General features: G+C 47.5%; 1 protein-coding gene and 1 long non-coding RNA gene across 2 annotated transcripts in view; one reads left to right on the top strand and one right to left on the bottom strand.

Annotated features, from left to right (window-relative positions):
- Positions 1 to 200: 200 nt before the first annotated feature.
- HTRA1 (HtrA serine peptidase 1) overlaps positions 201 to 17,079 on the top strand; it is a 32,212-nt gene continuing 15,333 nt past the window's right edge. Inside the window, exons 1-3 of the mRNA XM_086901454.1 lie at positions 201 to 687; positions 15,457 to 15,556; positions 15,901 to 16,105. Of these exons, the coding sequence (XP_086757580.1) occupies positions 237 to 687; positions 15,457 to 15,556; positions 15,901 to 16,105 (756 nt within the window). The 5' untranslated portion in view covers positions 201 to 236. The remainder of the gene's footprint in view (positions 688 to 15,456; positions 15,557 to 15,900; positions 16,106 to 17,079) is intronic.
- LOC147651832 (uncharacterized) lies at positions 6,530 to 11,774 on the bottom strand. Its single transcript, XR_015290326.1, has 2 exons — positions 11,456 to 11,774; positions 6,530 to 8,463 (listed from the first exon to the last, which is right to left on the bottom strand). It is a non-coding gene; the product is annotated as an uncharacterized LOC147651832 (long non-coding RNA).

Below are 17,079 nucleotides of genomic sequence, written 5' to 3'. Positions count from 1 at the left end.
ATGTCGCTGTCCCGGGGTGATGTCGCTGTCCCGGGGTGATGTCGCGGTCCCGGGGTGATGTCGCTGTCCCGGGGTGATGTCGCGGTCCCGGGGGGGCAGTGTGGGGGTGTCCCAGCCCGGGGGGGCCGTGCCCGCTCTCCCGCCCCGCCCCGCCGCGTCTCTCCTTAAAGCGGCCGCCCGGCCCCCGGCGCTCTCACGGCTCTCGCCGCTCTCGCCGCCCCGGAGCCGCCGCCGCGATGCCGCTGCGGGGCTGGACGCTGCTGCTGGCGGCCCTGCTGCCCTCCGTGCTGCCGGCCCTGGCGGCCGCCGCCCCGCCCGCCTGCCCCGAGCGCTGCGATCGCTCCCGCTGCCCGGCGCTGCCCGCGGCCTGTCCGGGCGGGCCGGTGCCCGACGCCTGCGGCTGCTGCCGCGTGTGCGGAGCCGAGGAGGGCGAGGCGTGCGGGGGAGCCGGGCCGCCCTGCGGAGAGGGTTTGCAGTGCGTGCTGCCCCCCGGAGCCGTGCCCGCCTCGGCCACCGTGCGCAAGCGGGCGGCCGCGGGGCGCTGCCAGTGCTCCAGCAGCGAGCCCGTGTGCGGCAGCGATGCGGTGACCTACAGCAGCCACTGCCAGCTGCGGGCCGCCAGCCGCCGTGCCGAGCGCCTCCGGCAGCCCCCCATCATCGCCATCCAGCGCGGAGCCTGCGGGCAGGGTGAGGATGCGCGGGGGGATGCTCCGGGGAGCGGGGGGATGCTCCGGGGAGCGGGGGGATGTCCCGGGGAGCGGGGGGGATGTCCCGGGGCGGATGTCCCGGGGCTCGGGGGGATGTCCCGGGGCTCGGGGGGGATGTCCCGGGGAGCGGGGGGGATGTCCCGGGGCGGATATCCCGGGGATCGGGAGGGATGTCCCGGGGCTCGGGGGGATGTCCCGGGGCGGATATCCCGGGGAGCGGGGGGGATGTCCCGGGGCTCGGGGGGGATGTCCCGGGGCTTGGGGGGGATGTCCCGGGGAGCGGGGGGGATGCCCCGGGGCTCGGGGGGGATGTCCCGGGGCTCGGGGGGATGTCCCGGGGATCGGGGGGATGTCCCGGGGCTCGGGGGGATGTCCCGGGGAGCGGGGGGATGTCCCGGGGCTCGGGGGGGATGCCCCGGGGAGCGGGGGGATGTCCCGGGGCTCGGGGGGATATCCCGGGGATCGGGGGGGATATCCCGGGGCTCGGGGGGGATGTCCCGGGGCTCGGGGGGGATGTCCCGGGGATCGGGGGGATGTCCCGGGGCTCGGGGGGATGAAGGCTCGGAGGTTCGGCCCCATCATCCCCGCAGCCGATTCCCGGCCGGAGCCCCCCAGAGAGGAGCCGCAGCCGAGGCTTGGCCTCTGCTCAAGCCGGGCGCTCCAGCTCAGCCAGAAACCGGAGCAGGAATGCGGTTCGACAGCGGCTGCCAAGTGCAGGGGGGGAAAAAATCCTCTGTACCCGATTTAACTCATCTCCCACCCCCCGAGGGGTGATGCCGGGCTCCAAACTGGGGGAAATCGGTGCAAACGCTCAGAAGCTGCTGAGGAGCCGGGGCCGGCTGTGCGGCTCCAGCGAAGTTTGGAGAAATAAACTCGAGTGCGCTCCCGTCCCGGCGCTCTGGGACAGGGAAATGCCCCGGGGAGGAAAGGCAGGAATGCAGGAGCCGTTCAGATGCGATGGAGCAGAGCAGGCTGCTGCCTGCCTCGGCCCGGCTCAGCAGATGCTCTCTGATTAATGAAAGGCTTGCTGGAAAGGGAGAAGCCTGTTAACAGCGTGTTAAGCTCAGTCTGGAGTTCGGTGTTTGTTTTTGTCGGGGTTTTTAGAGGATGGAGATGGCCGCCCATAAGAAACAACGCGTGGCGTTTCTCCTTCGGCATTCTTTAGTTGTCAGCTGTCACCACAGTGTGAGCACCCGGAGCTCGGGGATGGATGCAGATCCCTTGTGAAGGGTGTAAAAGGGCATTGCCGGGTTAATGTGAGCACCCGGAGCTCGGGGATGGATGCAGATCCCTTGTGAAGGGTGTAAAAGGGCATTGCCGGGTTAATGTGAGCACCCGGAGCTGGGGGATGGATGCAGATCCCTTGTGAAGGGTGTAAAAGGGCATTGCCGGGTTAATGTGAGCACTCTTGAGCTCGGGGATGGATGCAGATCCCTTGTGAAGGGTGTAAAAGGGCATTGCCGGGTTATGAAGCCGCTGGAGTGGCTGGGCTGAGCAGCCTGGAGAAGTGTTTGGTGTGGTTTGGTGAGTGCAGGATGTGACACAAGCGGGGCAAAGCCGTGCTGGGATAAGCAAGGGATGATCGTCACAAGATGCAGCCCCTAATACAGGCAGGATTAAACCTCGTAAGCCGAGGCTGTGTATCCCTTCCAAGCCATTCAGCACCATCAGGGGGTAATGTGTAAAAACTAACATGAATTAAGCCTTTATTTCTGTAGTGGTGGACACTTTTTAGTACATCAGCGCTGTTTTGGCGAGGATTAATTCTTTTTGGTATAAGTTCAGTCATTTCTGGACCTCCTTTCTTTTAAACCCCATCTTCTTCTATACTTAGCCATCATCTCTCCAGCAGAAAAACATTGTGATGTGTAAGTGGCTGTGTGTTCAGCCTACAGATCAAACTCACAGCTTTGGTGCCAACACAATCCATGTTTTGTGCCCCTGGTTGTGCCCTCGGTGTCAAAGCTGTGTTGTGCTCCATGGCACAACACGGAGCTGGCATTTGCTGACACTGGAGACAATCAAACCTTTCACGCCACAGTTTCCTGATGCACAGTGTAAGACAATGCCCTGCCATTTTTATTCTCGATTTGTGAAACCAATATTGTTTTCTCAGCCTTTTCTGCTGAAGGTTTGCAGAACTGGGGCTGTGTTTGAGCTGGGAGCAATACGTGTCTCTGCTGGGGGGTACAGAAAATGCATGGGCTGCACAGAGTCCCTGTCTGGGAAAGCTCTGCTGTTGTAGATCCATCAGGAGCAATTCCAGATAATAATTTTGCCCTGTTGCACCTCTAGAACAAAAAGAAAGTGCTGGAGAAGCCAACCACAGTAGCACATGTTTATTCCTGAATGAGAGCAAACATTGCTACCAGCAAAGCTTTTTTTTTTCATATGTAAAAAACCTGAAATAAAAGGGATGGAGGGAGAGCAGGCTGTAAAGTGCTTGAATCGATGTTTTGAAAAAGCATTGCCTAATATTTGGCTCCTTAAAGTAGTTAATTTTTAATTTTATTTTGAGTTTGTCATCAGGAGTCATCTACCTAAAGGTTGCATTATCTCTAGCCATTTTTTTCATAGCAGCATACCCACATAAATAATTTGGTCAATACAATGCAACAGCCTAGAGAAACAAAGGGATGGGAACATGGAGAAAGTGTTTGGAAAGCACTTTTTGTTGTGGTTTTTTAACTTCACACTATCTCAGTAGCTGGTCAAGTACAATGATGTGAATATTGCTTAAAATAAAGCAAAACTTTCTGTCATTTTCATCTACTGCAGTCTGCTCCTGCTGTTGTTTTGTTGTCTGTCAGGGATTCCCAGGGAATCTCTTCAAACACCAGCTGTGTTTGGGAGGATGCAGCAGAGGCAGGAGCAGGTTGCTCTGGCTCTGTGTGCATAAGGAGGAATGTTTCTCTTTGCAAAATGAGCCTTACAAAACTCAAGCCCTTCCCAGCAGTGTCCAGCTGAGCCACGGGCAGTGCTGCCCATCCTGGTGTGTCCTTGCTTGTCCTGCAGCTGTCACCAAAGAAATCTTCCCTTCCCATCAGAGCATGAGAGACCTTGCCAGAGGATGTTCAGAGCCCGTGCTGCTGCAGCTCTGTGTGTGCTGATAGCACTGAGAATACAAGAGAGAAGGTGAACGTCCTCTGGGCAGAAACTGTGGATGTGTAAGAGCATCCCACACCCATGAGCGAGGTCAGTGCCACCAGACCTCAATACTCAGTGGTGAGGTTCAGCGTGCTGGGAGGATGTTTTCTTTTTCTTCTGCAAATATGTTTTTGGTGGCTTTAAATCCCTCCTGCTGACCAAGAGAAGAAGGCTCAGCGCACAACTTAAACCAGGCTTTATTCCCTTCCTCATTTTTCCCACAAGTGTTGGCAGGTGTTTTGGGACAGCGTGCCCTTCTCTCCACGTAGTGCTTTTCACACTGTAAAATAAAAACTAACCTGGATTTGTCCTTTCCTCATTAACCTGAGGAAGAAGAACATTCCTTGTGGTTGCTCTCCATTTCTAACTATTTTCTGTCTGGTTTTGAGCTGGTTTTATATGTTTTCCTATTTTTATTAGGTTTACTGTGTCTAGTGTGGTGTCCCAGTGAGCTCAGCAGTCCTCAGCTTGCTGGCATCTGTCACAGGTGGCTCACACTTCTGTCCCAGGCTTGCTCACACATCTGGGGTTTGAAGGGAGCTCTTAGGGCTTAGATTAAACAGGTCATTACAGCTTGATTGCCTGGGGAGAAGGCAGAGGTGAGGGCTAGCTCTCAGTCTAGAAAGCTGTGTATCACTGAGATCCAGATTTGGCTTCTTCATCACCTGATTTCACAGCTCGAGAGACAGGGAGGAGGAAGCAAAAAAAAAAAAAAAAGCCACTCAGTTTCTTGCAAAGTGGCTTTGTGTTCTGAAATGCAGCAGGCAAAACTGCATCCAATGTCTCTGTGTAATTATCTGGCAGGAGAAAAGAGCTCTGGGGTCAATAACTCGTTTGTCATTCACTGAGTCCTTCTGAAGCAGCGAAAGAGTGAGCTCAGTGCAGCAGAGATGCAGGAGATGGAGCTGCCTGCATTCCTGTGCTGGCAGCACTGATGGGCTGGCACTGCTGAGCCTGCCAGCAACCAGGCTTTGGGCAGGGAGAGAAACAGCCGGGAAATCTGTGAGGCTCGGGAAGCCAGCCAGATATTTATCAAGAGGGAAGTTGATACTGTTGTTATGAACAAGGCTTTCAGCTGTTTCCCCGAAGATAATAACAGGCACATGGTGGTGGTTTTATTATTATGAGTTGTGTGCTGAAGAAGTGTTGGGAGACTTTGGCAGGTTACTTGGCACGTGCCAAGTCTATTAAAAATGACCCAGCAGGACCAGGTTTTTGGGTCTGAGTGCACAAATGAGCATTGCAGTGCTGCTAAATTCCATCTTCTCCCTCAGTTGCTGTTTGGGTGGTCTGAACATCATTCTTTTCCAAATTTTCCTCAGTCTATTTTGCAGCAGCAGAAGGGAGGGAGGGAGGGAGAGAAGAGGCACTGAAGGCAATGGAAATAAATAGCAACATCCTTCCAGAAGAGAACCAATTCCCAAGTGTGAGATTAAAAAGCTTTTCCTAAGCCAAGTAGCCAGCTCAGAGAGGAGGCAACTATAAGGTAAGAAGTGGTTTGTCAGAAGAAGGTCACCTTTTCCCCTTTCCACATCTAGATTTCCTTCCCAGGGAGCAGGCAGTAATTTCGTAGTCTCCAGACTTCAAACAGTCAAGTCAGTAAATACAGATTTAGGACAAGGAAAGATTCAATCCTTTCATCTTCTGGGCTTTGAAATTTAAAAGTACCTGTGGACTGGGCAGGAATACTTGAGGCCATGAGTAAGCAGCAGGAGTGTTGTTAAGAGTCTGGATGTGAGGGAGGCAGCACATCCCGAGCAGCTCCCAGGCTCTGCCGCCCAAGAAACAGGAGAAGCTGGAAAATATTTTTCAAATGTGAATGTACGTGTGCTTGGAGTGAAAGAAAGCAACGTCAGAAATAGAAACTGGGGTACTGTGGAACTTAACTTGTGTTGTAAATACAGCCATTCCTCACTCCCAGAGGCTGCTGGGGCCTCTGGGATCTCTGGCTGGACTTGGCAGTGAGTCCCACTATGTAACCAAGTGAATACCTGACATTATTTTGGAGGCTGTGTTCAGGATGTAGAATAAAAGACTTTGTTTTGCCTTCTGGATGCAGGTCACTGTGATTCCCAAATTGGTTGTCCTGCTTCAAAGAGAAGACTATAACTGAAAACTAAGCCTCCACTCCCTTGTATCAAAGGGCTATAAAATCATTGTTCTTATACTGTGGATGTTGACCTTACATCTGTAGGTAACAGGAGAGTTAAAATATCTTAAAGTTGTGAGACAGGACACAGGTGACAAGTTATTTTAAAGTTCAGTGAACTGAGAAGGTCGTTGCTACCACATTTTATCAGATGGAGATGAATTACGCAGGCAGGCAGAGCAGCCCTTGAATTTCTGGGTTGATACCAGGTACCCTGGAGCACTGATAAGGTGAAGCACAAGGCTGCAGGTCAGCTGGGCTGTGCAATTTCTTACAAATGCTCTGCCAGGAGTTTGATTCTGGAGGGAAAAAAAATGGAAAAACAAAGCAAATATGTGTTTCATGTGTGAGCAGATGCATCTTCCTCTGCCTTTCCTGCAGGCTGGAAGCAGGCTGGTGTCACTGTCACTGCCAGCAGTGGGGTGGCAGTGCCATTCAAACTCTGTGGTACTGGTTATCCAAACCTCGTTCTTGTCAATGCCATTTATCCCCATCAAGGTTTCTCAGTCTTTCCATCTCCTTGCTCTTGTAAAGCCTTTTTTTTGGTGAGACATGGGAGAGGGATGTGCAGTGAACAGTTCCTACATCCCCTTTTGCAGAAGTGCTGCTAGAAATCCCAGTGTGACACTGGATGTGAGCTATGGTGCTTAAAATGTTTCTGGTAGCACTTGGATTTGCACATATTTTTGTTGCCAGACAACTGATGGATAAAATAACTCCTATTCAATCTGGTAGTCATGCAGAGAAGTTCCCCAGTGGTCTAAAATTTGAAATATTTTCTGTAGCAGGAGGGAACATTAGGAGGAGCTCTCAATATTTTTCCAGAGACCGCTGTCATTGCCCCATTTCACAGATAGTGGATCTAGGGCAGGGAAAGATAAAGAGCTTTGCTCAAGGTCAGCCAGCAGCAGAGCTGAGAGCAAACTGAGCTTTCATGAGTCCCTGCTCAGTTTTCTGCCCCTTGCCAGCGTTGCTGCTCCATTTTCCATTACTTTTCTTTTCCATTACTCTATTTCTCAAACTTTCAGGCTGCAGTTTTGGCTTTGCCCCGCTAAGAGCATCGATGATCTGTCGATCTGCATCCACAGAAAATCCTCTTGGAGGAGGGAAGGAGTGGGTGGACCAAGCACTAGGAAGAAAGAGAAACCCAAACAAGTCTCTCCCCTCCCACCATCCCACCCCCAAAATAAACACAACCCCCCAGGAATCTCATGCTTCAGTATTTGTGGTGGCAAAGGGATGATTCACTCCTTTTTCCAGGACAGCACAGGCCCTGTTTGGAATGTCTGCCCTTTCTCTATCTCTGTGTAGACCTCAATCTATGAAGGTAAAGCCTGGCTAACCCTTGTTTGCTTTTGTATTCAGACACTAAAAGTGGGCAAGCAGAAGCCTCTTATCAATACAAAAAATACTCAGATGGTCCATAAAATAAAGCAGGATAGGTGTGTAGATAAGAATATCAATATTTCAATAGCTACTGTTGATAGGGGAGCAGTGAATCTAATCATTAGAACTCTAAATGTCTTTGAAAAGCACATATTTGAGAGACTGAAATTGAAACCTGCTGTCCTTTAAACCTTCCATGAGGAACTACAGGAGCAGCAGGGCTCTGTGTGACAGTGCCTCACCAGGGGCAGAGCCACCCCCTTATTGCAGCTCTCCAGGTAGGGTGGCAGAAGATCCACATCACTCCAGGTTCATTTCCCAGCCATGCACTGATTTCTGATGTCTGCATTAAACCAAATCTGGGTGGTCTCGGAGTGATTCTTGAGACAGATGTAGAAAATACTGCCAAAGTATTTGTACTGACAGATTTTTCAGGCTATTGAGACTTTTGCAATGTAGTTATGCTGGATTCATGCACTGTACAATAACAACACCCCAGAGTAGGAGTGGTGTCTGTTTTATTACTGTTCCAAGGATTTTCTATCTATTTTTTCCTATAGATTTGATCCTTATTTGTATCAGCTTCATGGCACTCCTAAGTCCTGCCACAGCAGTGGTGAAATCAATGCCTTCTCCAGCTGCAGAAAAGCAGCATCTTAGGAAGCTTTTTATAGGCTTTCCCCTTAAGAGTTTATTTTTTTTTTTTTTTTTTTTTAGGCTAGAGAGAAGTTTAAGAAGCATGAAAACAAGAACTTGTTTTTATTCCCTGGTGTCTTTATACCAGGGTTCCTGGAAGTTGAAGCTAAGTCTCCCTTAAGCAGGGATTTCTTCTGAAGATGCAGTGCTAAAGTTTCTCACATACTTAAAGTGAGATCTTAATGGGTTTATAATTTTAAGAGGAACTCTCAAGATCAGACAGCTGCTGGTTACATGCGGGATGCAGGAATTACCACGTCGTTGGTACTTAATGGGCATTTGGAGGTTATTTTGCTGGTTCTCTGCCTGCTGTGAGTTGGAGTTGGGAGGTAAAGCAGGGTGATGACCCGACTTGGAAGTGACACAAACTGAGCAGGGCTGGAAAAAAAGGAGAAGAGAAATTATTCCTGACTCATCTGTTGTATTTTCAGCCTTCTGCAGGGAAGGGAATTGTCCGCTTTAAACCTGTTGGCTGAAAAATTCTGTTCCTCTGTCTGCAGGAAATGGGGCAGACTCTTTTCCATAATTACCTGCCTTACATTTCTTGGTGTTTCCAGCTCAGACAGGGCTGCAGTTAATGTCACTTTGGAGCTCAGCACTCTTTGCCCTTGTCCTGAATCGCTCTTCACCTTTATTCTGCGTGTCCGAGCATCTCCCTGCACGCTGCCTCCCCTGCTCATGCCATCCTGTGCAGGGCACTGCCAGAGCTCTGTGCCTTTGTCAGAGGGCTTCTGGCTCCAAACTAATTAATTAATTAGTCATCTGGGCTGAGCCCCCCTCAGCACTGTATTAATATGGCAATGGTGCTGCAGGAACGGCGTGTTCCTGCTCCCAGGGCTGCGTTCCTGCATCCCTGGGCTGCAGCCCTGCCTGTTTATGCACAAGCAGGGTTTCCTCCCACCTCACCGCTGCTGTTTACAGAAGGAATTGCAGTTTCCTGTTGTTTTAGGTGGAGCTGTCGCTCCTCTTTGGATTCCTGCCCTCCCTGCTGACACCCAGCTGCTTTTGAGCCCCATCACCTCAAAAGGTTTTTGCTCCTTGCTGCTGTAACTGAGTGTTTTGCAGGGGCAGGCAGCGCACTTGGTTTATAAAGGAATTTCTGGCATTCCTGAGAGTTTTTATATACATATTTTCTCCCTGTGAGGTTCTGCAAGGGTTGCTAAAGCCCGAGATTGTTCCAATCAGATAAAACAGGGGTTATGCCCATTTTAGAGCTAAATCTAGGACGCTGAAGCACAAATTGCTTTTCACAAGTTGCATGGAGACTGAGTAACACGGCTTGGACCAAGATGCACCCATCCAGGGCGTTCCTTCTTTGCAGAACCTTCCAATCCTGTGATCTATAACAATTCAGCAGCTGAGTTGTGTAACAAAAATATTCTGTATCAGATTAACTTCCCACTTATTCTGCCTGGTAGATAAGTGGTAGGAAAAGCTCCCGTTTAGCTAGAAATGAAAGTGTAAACATGAAATTATATAGGAACTTCCTAGATGAAAACTTTGGGCATGTTGCATGAGGAATTTGCCCATTGACCATTTTCAGTGACAAGAACATCCTGGCCAGCCTCAATCCTGGATGCCAAAGATTCCCACTAAGAAAAAAGCCAGACTAAAGAGGCTGGACCAAAGTTCTCTGAGGGCTTTGCTTGGCAATTCCATTATCTTCAAATACTTTTTGTTGTTGTTTTATAAATACACAAGAGCTCTTTATGTCATTCTCTCCATGTAACTTGATAATTCTTACAATCACAGAGGGGTCTGGCTTGGAAGGGACTTAGAGCCCATCTCATTCCAGCCCCTGCCATGGGCAGGGACACCTTCCACCACCCCAGGCTGCTCCAAGCTCCATCCAACCTGGCCTTGGGCACTGCCAGGGATGAGATGGGAGATATTGGTAACATTCTTGTGTTGCCAATATCTGCTTTTATTCATTCCCACAATTGGATTCTCAATACCTTTCCCTTTCAAGCTCTTCTCAGGGCAAGCATTCATTTGTGGCCAGTAGTGAATGAGTAGAACATCAATTAAAACGTGAAATTTTTCACCTTTGTTTTGTCCCTCAAACGTGTTTTTGTTCTATGAGGGACCACACATTGGTCTGAAAACTGTCCTGTGTTACCATTAATTTGAGAGCTGTTCTGTTCTAGGAACTTTGTGTAGATTCCCTGTTTTGTTTAGCTTGGCAGCTCTTTTGGGTTTGTTTAAAATCTGTGATTAAAATGAATGAGTTTCTGCTCTTGGATTAGAAGGGAAAATACAAAGTCCTTGTTGAAGACTGCCAAGAAAGAATTGATCATCTAAATATTATGATGATGAAAATGGACTTTGCACGTGTGCATTTATGCCAAATAGCAATTTCACTTAAAATCCTCACTTTAATCTTGCAGTGGTTCTTGCTGCAGGAAATATTTGAAGTGAAGACCAGATATGTGCAGTTTACTGTTTGGAGAGATTTCAAACATTTTATTCCACCATTATTTAGGGCTATGAAAATATTTTTGCTTTTAGGGATGTCACAGTAATACAGAATATCTTCCCAGAAATCTGTGAAGTGTCTTGAGTTTCTGCATGGATTATGCAGGGGGAAAAAATAACTGATGCAATAGCATCTGTATTAACAAGGTGCTGTGGTTTAGACCTCTCAAAATTCCCTCCAATGACCTAAGAGTTGCTCTTGAGCAAATTGCCTGTGACACGTAGAATGTTGTTCCTTATTTTCTTAGTGTTTTCATTGCGTAACACCCTTTTTTTGGTGAATTACACAATTTATCCTTGAATAGGAAGTGGAATATTTAGGCTTGCAGTTTTCTGTAATTTAAAAAAAGAAAGTGTGGCAGCAGATTCCCACACTTTTTCCTTGTCTATCTCCAGCTGGGCTTGCTGATCCCCCTGTTCTCAGTGAGCTGAGCACCTTTGCTGGAGGTTTTTTTTTTGTTTCCATAGTCAGAGGTTCAAAGGTTTTCATATGGCATGAATGGAAGTTTGTACAAACACCAGCAGCTGGATTTTTATTTGGGAGGGTGGAAGTTCTCCAAGTAAAACTTGGTTTGTGGTTTGTGTCAGTAGTGACCGGTTCTGGCAGCCCAGAGGTTTTGTGAGTGCTGGAGCTCTTTTGGTTTCGTTCTGCAGAGAATCCCAAACCCAAGCCATGCTTTCAAACCCTCTGTGTCTAAAACAAGTGGTGAGTGCAGGAGGAAATAATCACCTATTTTCAGCAGCCTGGTAGTTTAATATCTTTAGTTATCCCCTAGACTGCAGCCCTTCAGTGAAGGTGGCACAGAGAGAGCTGCTGGGATGTGCCTTTTTCCCCCCTCTCATCATGCCTGAGACAAAAATTCCCATTAAATAGGATAATTGCTTTGCTCCTTACCTCAGTGAGAAGGTCCTGGTGAAGGAGAGCAGAACCCCTTTTTGAAAAGGGTGAAAACTGGGTGGGGAAAGGCCCCATGTCTGACTGAGATGTGCCCAAAGCTTTGTTTGAAGACCTGCTCTCTTCTCTACGCCAAGAGAAGCCCTTCCAGAGCAGCAGACACAGCTCTGCCAGCAGAAGAGGAGAGGTTACTTTGGTGAGATTTCTATCTCCAAAGCACCTCTGCAGTTTAGCTCAAAATAACCACCAAAAGCAGCATGTAAGAGCTGTGAGCATCATTGCATCGATGCCACTTTGAGTAATGACCTAACCAGAACCCAGATCTTAATTTGCTTTTTGGCTCCTCTTTATGAAACCAAATTACTTCAGTTGTTTACAGCTGGGTGTGCTTTTTTTCATGGCTTGCTCTCCTACCAGTCTGTTTACTGATTATTAGCCCTGTTAATGCCAGTTGGCAGAGATTTCCCTTCTCATTTCAGGGCTGGCAGCCAGCACACCTTTGAAGTCCTTGAAGAATTAGTTGCCTTGGGAATTCTTCATGCTATAACCTATTTACATTTGGGGGTTTTTTTTTGTCATTAACTGAATTCACAGCAATCATCTTTATAATGTCATTAATAAAGGTTTCTTAGCCGTGCTCGTGGGCATTTAGGGCATTGTGCAATAGTTCAATAAAAACGTTACAAAACACAACAATCACAGCATATAAATAGAAAGAGGAGCAGTCTGGGAAGATTTGAACGTCAGAGCCTGAAGGTATTTAGGAACTAGAGCTTTATTCAAGCCCAACTCTCAATGGTTTAGAAGCAAAGCAAAAAAACACTGCCCCCACAAAAAAAATAAATCCCCTCCAAATCAAAAATGGAAACATGTATCTGCTCCTAAGGCCCTGAGGTATTGGTACAGCTGGAAAATAGATGTGTAAGAGAGAAGAAGAAAGTATAGCTGGTGAAGTTCTCAGTTTCACTGCTCTCCTCTACAGTGGCTGGTGATGGCTGGAAACTGCCCCGTGGTTCCTGAGGAACGAGCATCTGCCCCTATTAAATTTGTAATGTTGGGGTTTTTATGGCCATTTGGGCTTCCACGTGGTAGTTTGTGTTCAAATCTGAGGTAAAACTTCACACAGAGGTGGTTTCTTGTAGGAAAGATCAGTGCAGCTCTCAGCTCCCCATGTGGAGCTCAGTAATCCCAAATTAGCAATTAGCTTGGTTTTTTTTGCTCTCCATTGTTCCTTATCTCCCTGATAAAAGAAATTTGCCATTTATCAATACATCTACTGCAGCCTTCAGATTTTATGTTGATGATAAAGACGAGTTCACAGGAATATTTCATTAACATTCATCAATGAATTCACTAGGATTAGCACTTTGGCTGTTGTTTATTTGCTTTAAAAAGGTATGTTTTCCATTTAAATGGGCAGTGGTTCATGAGCTGTTGCAAAACTGTGTTACACAATGCAGGAATTCCTAATACATAAGCAATAGGCAGGCGTGGCCAGCTGCTGGGAGTTTTTTGGGTCAGTATGCCATGAATTAGTATTTATTATCTAACTTTTTCAAAGTAGGAAATTATGAACTTTAGTTTTTTTTTTCACTCTGCTGTGTAGTTTGGGACTGCATAAGGGGGTGGATTATGGACAAAATACTGTTGCCTCTGAAATCCTGGCTTTTGTAGGCTGCAGTTCCAAGGGAAGGCAGCTCTGAGGTGAAGTATTAGCAGTCTCACCATGTACAGCCTGGATATCCTTTTTCAATAGCTAAAAGCAAAAAAGGTTGAAGGCATGAAAAAAAAGCTGTGTTTTTGCCTGTGTAGTTCCCTCATCCGTGGAGCTATTTTATTTTCTTTTCCCAAGGGCAGGATGTGACCTTTGGATGTCTACAGCATTGCAGCTGAGATGAAATCATTTTTTAAGCAGTGATCAAAAAGCAGATCGATGTCTGCAGCAGTGCCCTGTTTTAGCCCAGCACCACGTTAATCCCATCTGATCATCTGTCCAAGCACCTATTTAATGCAAGTGCATTAAATGCATCATTCCTAACTGCATTTCTTATTGTAGCAGCTTCCCAAAGCTATCCCTGTTGGAATTTCCAGCTTTACAGCAATGACACGACTTGTCTGATACTGAATATCCCTAGTAGGGAATATAAATCGTTTGGTAAATTGATATTTCTCAATCAGCAAGCCTCTGTGGGGTGAAAGCCCAAGGGCAACAGCTCATGTGTAAATCAGAAGGCACTGAATACTCTTGAGGAAAACAGAGAGGTGAGGACAGAAGTTTCCTGATCAATGTTGCTGCTTTATAAAGCAGATAAACATTTCTGAAACAGCACAGTGGATTTTGTGGTTACTGCTGTGCCGGCTGCATTTAAACGCCCTTGGGATGTTTCACAGGGTATAAATAAGGAAAAAAACTCTGTTCTTGAGTGACAGATGGTGTTTGGGTGGAGCATGCACCCCTCTCTTGAGGGCAGTGTGTGCTGGTTGGCATTGGGAAGTCACCTGGAACGTGCTGGCCCCTGGAGCACACCAGAGTCTGGTTAGCGTTAAAAGTGTTGTTCCCAAATCATTATTGCCTCCAGTGTGTACTTAAAAATGTGCATGGTTTTCCTCTCTGGCTTTCCCAGTAGCAAAGGGCATTCAGGGTTTCTGCATTGGGATGGTTTTATGGGATAGGCCTTGGTCTCCCGTGATTCTGCAAATAAATCGTCCTCTTACACCGTCAAAGGCACTTAGAGCACCCACAAGCTGCTTATTGCTTTAATCCCTGCGTGGATTTAGGAGTCAAATGGCAAAGATGGATGGGAGCAGCACACCACATTAATACTCCTGAAAGTCTGTTCCAGGCTTGGCTTGTGCCTGATAACATGAGATGGATGCACTGGATAAAACTGAAATGAATACAAAGGGTGTACCTCGCCTCTAAAGGAATGCAAAATAACTCTTAGGGGTGCTCACAATTTGCATAGCTGCTCCCAATTTTAAAAAGGACATTTTAAAATTTATTTTTTTTTTGCCCCTGAACTGCTTGAGGAGGAGAAGCTGTGTCAGAATTGTGAGTTTTTCCCAGAGATTTTTTAGACATCTCTTGGTGCAGACAGGTTCTCTGCTGGTCACAATGGGAGTTGGGGATCCAGTGGCTGTTGAAAATCCCACTGGCCCCTGTTGAATACCCAGGGACCAGGAGCTTTTGTTCCAGCAGAGCCCTGGAATGCAGAGCTTTGTGGTCCCATTGTGTTGTCATATCTGTTTTACAGCCCTGGGGGTGGCTCAGTGACTCCAGGCAGGGTGGGATCCACCCCTCCATGGAGCTGATGGACCTCAGGGGGCACCGGTGGGAAGGATGCCTTGAGTGTGGCTGTGTGGAAGGTGCTTCCAGCTGCAGGTGCCAGGCTGGGTCAGTGTGGGGACACTGGTGGGAAAGGAAGCCCAACCTTGTACCCAAGTTAAACTTTCTCAGCAGCTGCTGAGGGCTTGCACTGGGGTCAGGACCTCGGTGTCCTCAGCATTTCACAAATGCAGCAGCCTGAGACTTCAAAAACCTCCAAGAAGGCGTATTTTGGCAGAGGAACAGAGCTCGTTTGTTTAATCTCAGAAGACCATACAGGCTAAGTAGACCATCCAGAAAAGGAGAGCAGCAATGGAGGCATCTGAGTACAAAATCCCTTTCACAAAGGGAGAGGGGGCGGTGCAGACAGGGAATAAACCCTGTGCTCCTCCAGTGCCTCATCCCTGGGCACCACACTGGGGTGACCACGCTGCCCCAGGGCCCAGTGGGGCGCACTCCAGACCAGGAGCTTTCATGGATCATTTTTCCAGCCATAAAGCACTCCACCTCTGTGCAGAGAAGCAGGGAGGAAATCTAGGACCAAGGGTCATGCTGCAGATGACTTTTAAGGAAGGGAAAGATACCCACTCGGAGCTTTTTTTAATTCAGGTGTTTTGCAATGACCCTCCTGCAGTCACTTGAAGAACTCATGACATGTCCTCTGTTTCTATTTCAGGCCAAGAACATCCGAACAGCCTGAGGCACAAATACAACTTTATTGCAGATGTGGTGGAGAAGATCGCTCCTGCTGTGGTTCACATTGAATTATTTCGCAAGTAAACAAGATGCCCAGTCTTGATTTTTATTTTTTTCTTTTTTAATTCTTGAAAACAGCTGCCAGCATGACAGAAATGGTGATTGATGATATGAAATAGCAAAGGGGTTTTGAGATAATAAATATTTGTCGTGCTAAAGAATTAAGGATAATTTAAGAGTCATGGGAAAAAAAAATCAGTTAAACTAATGGATGTGCTTTATCTTCTTAATGAGAGTAACAGCACATATCTTAAAACATTAAAACTCACCAAGCTCCTTTTGGAGCTGGGTGTTATTTGGAATGATTTGTGACCTTTCAGCTTTTTTTTGCAGCAATAAACATTTTATTTCCATTGTCTTTCAGACTTCCTTTCTCCAAGAGGGAGGTTCCTGTTGCCAGTGGCTCGGGGTTCATTGTCTCTGAAGATGGGCTGATAGTGACCAACGCACACGTGGTCACCAACAAGAACAGGGTGAAGGTGGAGCTGAAGAATGGGGAGACTTATGAAGCCAAAATTAAAGATGTTGATGAAAAATCAGACATTGCACTAATTAAAATAGATTCTCAGGTGAGTCGTTAAAGCAAGACACATATAATTCCTCTACTTCAACATCCTCCTTTCCAAAATCTCTTGCTGATTTTCAGGTTTGAAGGAAAGGACAGGTTGTTTACTGGGCTGGGTTGTAGAGAATATATGAACTAGGTGGATACATGTTTTTAAAAGGCGAGTTTGTGGGTGGCAGTGGTTAATTTTGTCACCTCTTATGGCATTACATGGCACTTTTTATGCATCCTCAAAATAAAAAACAGCAGCCCAGTTTGCTGGCTGGTTTGCACACACTTTATCTGATATAACTCTGTCTCAGAGAAGAAATGGGGGTGTTTTGCTTGTGCTACTCTGCCTTGAGCACCTGAATTGAAGTCACAAATGGCTTTTAGAGGATACATTTGTGTCTTGCTGAGGTAGATACTAAAATGGAAAATATCTCGGGGAGCATCTTGAACATGGAAATTAAAGCCAGCTCGGAAAGATGCTCTTACACTGCAAGTGGTTTTCTGAGCAGCTTCCCATCTATGATCTTCCTCCGTATCAAATGTTCCTCTGTCAGCATTATTGTGCCTCCTGCCACAGCAGAAAAGCTGCCAGGAGGTTCTGCACACCTCAGAATGGTTCTGCACACGTAGCAAGGGGAATATTGCGTGGAAGCGCTGCGTGATGGAGATGCAGGGAGCTGAACGTGGATGTTTGGGGTGCTGCTCATGTTGGCTCCCCTCCTTTGGTCTGTCAGTTAATGACCTCCAAGTTTAACGGGCAAGAATGCTTCATTTGAAACACATGACTCAAAAATGTGTAGATCTTGCGGTGTTGTTTTAGTTCAGACCTATTCCCCAGTGAGGACTGAAGTGTTTGTGCCAGAGTTCATGACTAAGTTTGCTAACACAGAACTCTTGGATGACCCGAGGGATGAAGTGCTCCTGCTGCTCCCTTGCCACCTTTATCATTTAAAAAATTTTTAATTTTTAAAAGCTTCTGGAACAACA

The sequence above is a fragment of the Cyanistes caeruleus genome, chromosome 8 (genome assembly GCF_971803275.1).
Source record: "Cyanistes caeruleus chromosome 8, bCyaCae1.hap1.1, whole genome shotgun sequence".
Lineage (NCBI taxonomy): Eukaryota > Metazoa > Chordata > Aves > Passeriformes > Paridae > Cyanistes > Cyanistes caeruleus.
This window is presented reverse-complemented; position numbering and strand designations above follow the sequence as displayed.